Genomic DNA, 9,748 nt, shown 5'->3' with positions numbered 1-9,748 from the left:
TGTTGTAGTTACTGTTTACCAGTCTGATGTGAACCCCAAAGGGATTTGCCTCTGCTCTTTACAGATTGCGTGACACCTCATGTATATGAGTATACCAGGTGTCATAAATTAATATCTCTAAATAGCTGGAGGACCATATACAAATCAGTATGCAAAAATCATCATAACTGCTGCTTCAGAGTCCCTATGATGTGTACAAGAATGTCCCACTCTTTCATTGTATATGTCTTGTATTTCTCGATATCAATTGATCAATATAAAAAAAATATCACGATAGTCAAGGACAGAGGCGGATTTAGGGGGTGGCTACTGAGGCTCAAGCCCCAGATGTTTTCTCAAAAGCCCCGTATCTTTTGTTTAAGTAATTTCTCTCAGTCTTTCTCTGACAGCACTGCATGTGTGTCAGTGTGCAATACTGGAGACAGAGGGGCAGTAATACACCGCCAACCAGCATGTAGCCTCCATAGCCTCCTCTGAAGAAGAATTATTTAATTCTCATAATTAAAAAAAAAAAAAAAAGCCACCGGCGGCACCGTCCACAGAAAGCTGTACATCCGCAGCAACAGGAGCTGCCAGTAAACCACAGACAGGAGATATTTCAGGTGAAACTGCAGGTGTAACACTTGATTTAACACATAATCAGAGCTGGTCGGCCCTGTACACACACTGTGAGGTATGCAAGGGCATCCTGCCTCCCCCGTGTCAAAACATGTGTCAATGTTCACACCTTTAATGAGAGGATGAAGCAAATCTAAAGACAAGGGGTCAAAGGTCACAGCTATTTGGTGTTGGTTTTCAGCCTTGCCCTAATGTTGTAATGATATTATAGGTTGTAGATTGTGAAAAAATATCCTAGAAGCCTTTAAATCTTCAAACATCCCTAGATTCCTTGCAGTTTTATTTTGAGAAACACTGTTCTTAAGCTGTTGGATGATTTGCCCAAGCAGTTTTCCACAAAGTGGTGAACCTCACTCCATCCATGCTTGTGAACGATTGACCCTTTAATACCTTTTACCCTTTAATACATTCAACAATCAACTTTCACTGTCTTTTGTTGCCCCATCCCAGCTTTTTTGATATATGTTGCAGGTATCAAATTTAGAATAGGGTGTATATTTACAAAAAATAAAGTAAAGTTATCCAACTGAACATTAATATCTTATATATGTGCTGCATTCAATGACTGCAAATGAGAAATGATCACATGATCACATGATGCAAATCACTGTATTCTGGTTTCATTTATGTTTTATACAATGTTTCAACTTTTCTGGAGTTGGGGTTGTAAAAAATGGACAAACATGTATTTGTTTATAATGTCATTGTAATATCATAAATATGTACAGCTTCTAGTCTAATCTTTGCTAAATCAATAGAGATAATGAAGAAATCAAATGTTAAAATTATTACTATGAATATCAAAGTCTATTGTTTTCTGTGGAGTCAATAAATAAATGAGATTCCTGCCAGGCTTCTTCAAGATATAGTTTTCTGTATTTTTGTAGAAGATTATGAGCTGCCTATTCTATAAAAGGTCCATCATGTGTTTGTAAGAAGATCTGATTGAAATGATCAAATATTTCCTCTCTGCTTTTTTTGTAGCCCTACTAATCTGCATCTTATGTGCTGAATGTGCCCTCACAGAGAGATGACACACGGAAGACGACATGAACATTTCTATCAGGGTGAACATTTAAATCAAGGTGAGTCATAACTCATCTGAAAGACAACCTTTTTTGTTTTTTACCAACAGCCAACAGTTTGAAGTTACACAGAATCAGGTGTTAACTTGTGCATAACATTATCAACTATAATGAATTCAGATATGGGGCTGCAATACCTATATATCTTTATGATACACAATCATGAAACCAGTGCACAGAGAGAACAGGCTGATATCCATGCAGACTACAGACATGGACATCCTGGATAACAAAATCTAGCAGAGCTGTGTTTGAAAACAACACACTAAGGATTGATGTTGTGACTTAAACCTAACCAATGGTGACAAATTCCGTGCATTGTATGTTAATTTAATTGGTAAAATAAAACAAAAACAAAACACACCTGGTATTCACATCACTACTGGCCTCTTGCATAAAGCAGTGGTGTAATTACTGCTGCATCACTGTACAATGATGACATATTTCATTACATGACTCACAGTTGGAAAAGATTATATGATGAGTAATATGTTCCAGCATGGGTATATAAGTCAGAAGATAAGTTGGTAAAGTGAGGTGGACCGATATGGGAAGAGGTCTGAGTTTTGCTTGGACAATCCATTTCCAAGGTGTAAAGCATGCTCTTTTATGGATTGAAATGAAAGACAAATATTAAAAATAGTTCACCAATAAACTCAGAGAAACACATTAAAATAATAAGCACATTATATTTCCAGAAATGGAGACTCATGTTTCCATAAAGATACAGACACATGCTATGAAAAGATGTCACCACACAGTAGAGCTAATAGCTTTTATTTATTACTCCATGGTAATGAGTTACATTTTAAATTTATATTACTTATAATATGTATTTAACAGAGTTGTGCACACAAACCTCACAAAATCAAAATTGGTACAACATTTGCTCAAAAAACAATCACACGTTACACAAGTATATTGAAAGTGTGCCTGTGGTTTAGCCTGCAGACGTTGCCACAGTGAAGTGGTGCCTTCATGTGGTGACATTAGTGTTATTGCAACCCCAAACAAACTGCTGAACAGAAAGGAAAATACACACATTACAATTTATGTTTTTACAGAACACCTCTTACTGTCATATAACTGCTGTAAATGTAAATACCTAAATTACTGAAGGGCTTAACTTTATGAGGATTATCAATTAATATCGCGAGGCTGTAAAACATCATATAACCTACTGAGATTTAAAAGTGTATGTTTAAAGTGTACACTGAATTGAGTCCAGTATAAATCTTAATCCTTATCAGTCATATTTTCTTTGACTTAGTTATTGAAGTGCAAAGATACATTATCACAACACTTCTTTCACATGTGTAAGTACATTTATGACCTGGTAGTGTTTGTGAAAGTTTAGATTTTGGAATAACTGATTGGAGAGACTTTTTCTTACTGGAGTGTGGATGATGAAACACTGGAGGGTCATAAATCTGTGACTTCATCAATTACCATGTTAAAACTGGCTATATTATTGTCTGGAATGGGTTAATATTCACACCCCCTTCAGTGAGACCTGCATTTACTACAATATCTACAAATAAGCAATATCATCAAACAAGACTAGTCTTAATGCTGTGTCTCTGTGAAGCTGCACTTAGGAACAGTAAGAGATCGCACAAAGATATTTTTGGGCTATCAAAATATATATTGTTTATTGTGATAAACTAAATATATCTCGATGTACATATTTTCTATAAAATAACATACCGTACCCTCTCAAACAGTGCAAACGTGACAGTTTTATAGTAATGCTGGGCGATTTGGATCAAATAAATTATCACAATATTTTTGACCAAACACTGCAATATTGATATGTAGGTATGGTTATTGGTGCATTCTCAAAATATTAACACAAGAAGATATTGGATAAATAATCATTGGTAATTTGATGTATTGACTAAGTTGTTAAAGGCAAATAATAGATGAGCTAAAGCAGTCTGGCAAGTTCAGTAAATCACATCACTTTACTGTAATGCAGCTTTTAAAACCAGGAAAAGGCAACACTTATGTTATATCATGATAAACGCTATCCAAAATCTAAGACGATATCTAGTCTCATATTATGATACCAAAGCAATATCTGCCCTGTCTACAGAAAGTATTCAGAGGGCCTGAAGCACAGTTATGCATATTTACTGGAAGCTGCTACTGGGAAGTTGTTTTGGTATAATTCTGAATGAGACCCTGGAAGTACTGCTGTGTGTTCTTATATGATTGAAAAATGATGATGTAACATTTTGGGAGAAAATAAAACAACAGAAAGGAGTAGATACTGGAGAGTATTGCCCCAGCCTTTAGTGTTGGGATGTATTTGCCACGGTAAAGAATGTATACAGTGGAAAAGATGATCCAGGTGACAATCAGCAGCAGAAGGCAGAAGGTTATTGCTTTGGCCTCATTGTAATTTTTTGGAAAGTCTTTTCCCTTGTAGGAGAAAATGAAGCAAAGGAAGCACAGAGATAAAAGTAAAGCCACAGAACCGGAATATACTTTAAAATTAATGTCACAGCCAAGTATGATTTTGTCTGGGTACCTAACTGTTTCATTATACGGTTTGGGTGGGTCAAGAGAATAGCTGGTAACAATTAAGAGTGCCTGAGTGACAAAGGCTGCAGTGATGACCAGCCATTGTACATGATATTTCATCCACCAACTGCCGAGCTTGTGGAACTTGGCGGCTATTTTGAAAATGCACACAATTTGAAAAGAACGCACAACAAAACATGCTAGACAGACAGTGTAGAACAGAAGAAATGGCAAGAACCTTAAGATACAAAAGGAAATCGTTGGCTTACCAAAGTGAAAGAACACACTAAGAGTACACAGACTGAGGCAGCCCAAAATTAGGAAGCACATTGGTCCCCCAGCAGATCTGACTACAGGTGTGTTGTAGTTGATGGCAAAGAGGACAGACATGGATAGTGCAAGACCCACAAAGGCCCAGGCTCCAATAATAATCAGAATAGCCCCACTATCTGTGAATGGGATGTACTCCACCGCTCGCAGATGGCATGATGTACTTCCTTGTGTAGACCATTCTGTCTCCTGACAGTCGATGCATTTGTAGGCATCCTCTGTTTTAGACAGAAGAAGGATAGATTGTTAGGGCTTACTTTTGAAAAATCCTCTTTTGGTAAAATTTAGGAAGCAGCGTTTGATGTTTAATCTATATGTTATCCTAAAATGAGCTTTTACTCCATGTCAGACTTGCTGTACAGTTTACAGTGACATTATTGTAATAAGACAAAGAATTTATTTATACTAATTGGCATGTGCAGTGTTCAGAGTGAAAATGGAAGCCATGTAGCTGTGTCCAGTCACCATGAAATGACTATTAAACCCTCTTCGCCATCAAAAAGGCCCAAAGGTATATACTATGCAGGATTGGTCGGTTACTGTTCATAAACACACCTCCTCCAGAGCAGGTTAGGTGCGCCTCTTGAAGGGATAATTCACCCAAAAATGAATCTTTAGTTATCAGCATCATCCTCATGCTGATTAAAGTTTTTTAATTTCACAGTAAAAAAAAACAGTGCTGCAGTATCTTCCAAACAGTTGAAGTGAATGGTGATAAGTTCCCTTTAAGTTAACATGGTGATCTAGCCAGATTAAAAGAGAGCCACCTTTGCAGCATTGAAAACTGGTTTTAGATTCAACATACCTCGAAAACCCATTAATCTCACTTCATCGTACTCGCCTCTGCATCTCTTTATACATCTTTGACACAGATAGAGAGCAGATGAAAGAGACAGAGGGATTATTAGGACCTGAGCACTGACCGGTGTGACTACCCTATTGTAATGCAACAAATTATTATTTATCCAAATAAATCACATGAGGGGGTAAACGTGCTTGAAAACTTTTAACATGTATCAGTTGTGTTATTTATTTACATTTGATATGGGTGTGGCAAAATGGCTTGACCACACCCCCTAAAGAGCAGCTTCTGCCGCATGTTTCAATTAAATGCATCATAATTGGTTGGCATGTGTATAATGTCCATACACACAAAAAAAGCCTGTTGGTCCCATAGCCTAAACCTGACAGGAAGTCAGCAATTTTGAATTTTGTGGTCATTTTTGGCAAATTCCAGGCGTTGTACTTTAAGAAACTTCTCACAAAGTGAATTAGCAGCTAACATTAAAACTGATGTGTGCAAGCTAGAAAGAAAGCTACTTTAAGATTGCACTTTCCTTGACAGGCTTACATGTGGCATGGCGTCGTATTTTGATGTTTCGCTATGAAACAATAAGTTGTAACTTAAGTGTACATGGTCTACTCTGCCCCAGACTTCATATATTTGAGTCCTGGCCTGAAGACACCAAAAGGCTAGTATTCAGTAGGTGTGGCAAAATGGCTTAATAGAGCCCCCGACAAAAATTCACTGAAGTACCCCCGCTGCACATACAAGACTTACAAAAGACTTACAAAAAGACTCTTGAAGCCATATCCCAAACCCAACAGTAAGTTGACCGTTTTGAATTACGTGGTCATGTTTGGTGGTTTACAGGCATTACACTTTAACAAACTCCTCTTACAGAATTTATCACATTCACTTGAAAACTGGTGTGTCCAATTCAGAAACCTCCGTGATGAAAGGTAATTAAATGACTGCATTGTCTACTGAAGGGAGGTCCATGGCGTGGCGTCGAATTTTGATGTTTTTCCATGACACAAGCAGTTGTTGTACAGTAACTTGAATGTACACGGTCAAATCTGCCCCAGACCTCAGATGTTTGCCAAGGGCCCTGGCCTGAAGACATCTACATTACACATTTCAAACTGATGTGCTCCCTCTGGCAGGTCAAATGTCAAATGTGGTCAAAAAGATTTAAGACCTTAATGAAGCTAATTTGAAGTTCGATTTTTCATCATAACAGCATTGTCCTGGCAAGGCAACAAAATTTTATCGTTCTGTCATAAAACAGGAAGTTGTTGTAACTTCAGCGTACATTATCCACTCTGCCCCAAATTTCACATCTGAAAAACACTCGCTCCACACAGTGGACACAGGAAGTGACACTGAACTCCTTTATGCAGTGTCCAGAATGTGATAATTCAGATCTGGTTAGCATCTGGTGAAGAAAGCGTAGCCCCTATATGCTTGAATGTGCGTGGGCATGTGAATACCTGATCATCGCTGCTTGCAGATTTAATTTATTTGACAAAAAAAACTGTTTTACAACCTTGATGTAAATGATAGATTAACTGTCCTTGTATACATATTTTGCCCATATGTCTAGACATATTTTTAGGAAAATCCTGCACAGTATAGGACTTTCTTCAGCAAGAGTTTAAATTTAGCTCCCATTAAGGCCAGAATGACTGCACTGCTTTTACTTATTTATTTATTTCCTTTTATGTTTGATAAAAATTTACCTGTGCTGTTGACGTAAGTTCCATTTGGACAGATTTCACATTTGAAGCAGCATTCGTGGATTCCATCATACCTTTTTGCGTGCCCTACAGGGCATTCTGGGGAACACCGTGAAATAGGTACCTGTACAAGACAATTATGAAGCAGAAAAATAAATTTCAGTAAATACAAGATAATAGTGTAAGGGCTGGAGGCAAAAGATGGAGAAGTATAGCAGTAACTGGGCCAATACAGCTTTTTTTTTTTTAATTCTAAAAAAAATGTAAACTGAGTGCTTTGTGCACATGTGTACTCACTCATATACACATCCCTGCAGAAGTGGGAAAACCAAAACAAAGTTCAGCATATTCCATATAAACTCTTGTAAGGAAAAAAATAACTTACTTCCTTTGTGTGCCACTGAATTTTGCTGTTGTTGATGAAGAAATGGAGTGATGAGCGAAAATTATAGAAGCCAACCTCCTCTGCATCACCACTTTGATTCCAGAAAACTACAGAATAGGAACCGTACTTGGGGTCACCATTCTCATCAAACTCAATCTTCCGGTTTAAAAGTGTGAAGTTTGACTTCTTCAGCTCTGCTAGAACCTGTTGTGGGTACACACAATTCAGATGACTTGCATGGGTTCACAGTGAACATATGAGGTGTTGATTAAAGATGTTTTTAAAAATACTCACTGTTTCAACCGAACAGAAATTGAAATGTCTCTCAAGGCTTGATAAAGATCTCTATGAGATTGAAATGTCGATCTTTTTAAAGTGCCCCACTGCAAGCCAGCAGTAGATGCAGATATAGCAGTATTTGCCAGATAAAAATCACCTTGATTGTATTCTGAAGAGTTTGTGTTATGATTGGTCACTTTTAGGTTTGTCTGTGAGATAAATTTGACAGAACCATGACTTGCCAAGAATTAGACAGTGAGAAAAATAAATAAATTCTCATATCATTTGCATTCTTACCATGTATGGATACACTGTAGTATTGCCATTACATCTGCCAGCTCCACATTGCAAGACATGGTGTAAGGCATGAGCGATGGCGTATACAGCAGAATAAACAGTAAAAGAAAACGATGGGTCTGCATCAATGACATCCTGTGCACTCTGGTCACTGCAGTTGCAAACATGATTACAAAACATCTCTTGTTCTGCATTTTCACAGTGATTCTGGGTTTTGGACGCATAGATAAAATCACTGAAACCAGGTATTTTCACTACTGGCATAGCAACTCCAAGTACAGTTCCAATATTTTTGATTCCTTCCTCCTTGGGAATCTGCTTGTTTAAGGACCACGCATCTCCTGCTATCCACACCTTGTTTTTAATATTCAGTCGTATTGCTGACTTAATGAGAGCCTCAGCAGTCCACTCAGCAGCAAAAACAATAATGACATGAATCTTCTGTGCCTCTATCTGTTTGAATACTTGGGAGTAATCTGTTTCATAATTGAGTCCTTTGGTGTACGCCAGGCAGATCTCAGTGTCCTTAATCATGTTTATGAATAATGTCTGTCCATCATTGCCGTAATCATCATCGATGTTAAGAAAAGCAACCCAGCGCCAGTTGAAGTGCTGCACAATGTTAACAATCACTTCTATGACGTCTTTATTGGGGTGCACAGTTCGTAGGAAAGAGGGAAAATTCAGTTTTCTTGAAAAGACAGAACTAGCAGCTCCATAACTGACCTGTTAAAAGATTAACAGACAAATTGTCATTATTTTCAGTGACAAAGTTAAAAGCTTGATACAGTTGTTTAGCAATTGTTGTAATATTTGTATCACTTCTTTGTATCACTTGGAATACTTACCATAGGAATGAGATCCATCATAAAGAGTGGAGCTACAGTCCGTGTCTCAGTGCTTGTATAAGTGCCGACCACTGCTATCAATTTGGACAGATCCCCGTGTGCTTCACCCCATGGTTGGATCAAACCATTGACTGAGATGAATTTCAAAATTCCTGGAAAACTCTGAACATCTGAGCAGTGGTCAAACATTTCATAGCCAAGAGATACATTTGGCAGGAGGTTGGTAGAGTTATTGATTTCCTCTACAGAGAATCTCATCAACTGAAACCTCCGATAACTTGACAGAATGAAGGGTTTACTGTGGACAGAGGGTTAAGATTACAAGTAATTACTTTTAATGCTACTATGTAATATAATTTTTTAAAGATGTAATAGGTCAACATGACTTATTACACTTCCTGAGTAACTTATCCAACACTGATCTAAAAGAGGATTTTATTGAAAGAGTGAAGTCAACAACTTGATGTCTTTCAACTTGGATAAAATTGCAATAAATTGAATTGGTTTTGAGGGAAATGAGCTACTAACTATATTCACTGAGTTTAGGTTACACTGAAGTTTAGGTTTGAGGCAAAACTCTTTCAATGTATAACAAAACAAGCTACTTTTTTGGGTGCTCTTAGTTTCAGACAGTATTCACTCACTCATTTTAAAACTCACCTGGAGCAGTCAGTGAATTCTGGTCTTTCTTGATAAGCAGGGCCGTTGGCATGATGAATATCAAAAAGGCCACCAATCAAATAATCTCCTTTCAGGTGAAACTCTGAAGTTGATGCAGTACATTGAGCCAAAGCGTGTAGGAAAGATCCCAGGAGACACAGAGAAGCAAGAAAATGCTTCATGGTTGTAGTTACTGTTTA

The 9,748-nt window shown here is 37.5% G+C and overlaps 1 protein-coding gene across 1 annotated transcript; it reads right to left on the bottom strand.

Moving 5' to 3' along the window:
• Positions 1 to 2,495: 2,495 nt before the first annotated feature.
• Positions 2,496 to 9,730, bottom strand: LOC146325438 (taste receptor type 1 member 1-like). The gene is made up of 6 exons (XM_084721481.1): positions 9,549 to 9,730; positions 8,889 to 9,186; positions 8,041 to 8,766; positions 7,465 to 7,668; positions 7,083 to 7,203; positions 2,496 to 4,777 (listed from the first exon to the last, which is right to left on the bottom strand). Exons 1-6 carry the CDS (start codon positions 9,728 to 9,730, stop codon positions 3,849 to 3,851), a joined length of 2,460 nt encoding a protein of 819 aa, XP_084577607.1. The 3' UTR covers positions 2,496 to 3,848.
• Positions 9,731 to 9,748: the final 18 nt, after the last annotated feature.

This window comes from Lutjanus erythropterus, chromosome 6 (assembly GCF_056507025.1).
Source record: "Lutjanus erythropterus isolate fLutEry1 chromosome 6, fLutEry1.hap2, whole genome shotgun sequence".
NCBI classification, from domain to species: Eukaryota; Metazoa; Chordata; class Actinopteri; order Lutjaniformes; family Lutjanidae; genus Lutjanus; species Lutjanus erythropterus.
Note: the sequence above shows the minus strand (reverse complement) of the source record. Positions and strands in the feature narration are given on the sequence as shown.

What these genes read in the sequence shown, in the direction of transcription:
- LOC146325438 (XM_084721481.1), bottom strand. Translation starts at nt 9,730, where the DNA reads ATGAAGCATTTTCTTGCTTCTCTGTGTCTCCTGGGATCTTTCCTACAC. An exon ending in CTACAGTGTATCCATACATG is followed by an intron (nt 7,669 to 8,040) that starts GTAAGAATGCAA and finishes TACCCACAACAG; the next exon opens with GTTCTAGCAGAGCTGAAGAA. An exon ending in TTCAGTGGCACACAAAGGAA is followed by an intron (nt 7,204 to 7,464) that starts GTAAGTTATTTT and finishes TGTCTTGTACAG; the next exon opens with GTACCTATTTCACGGTGTTC.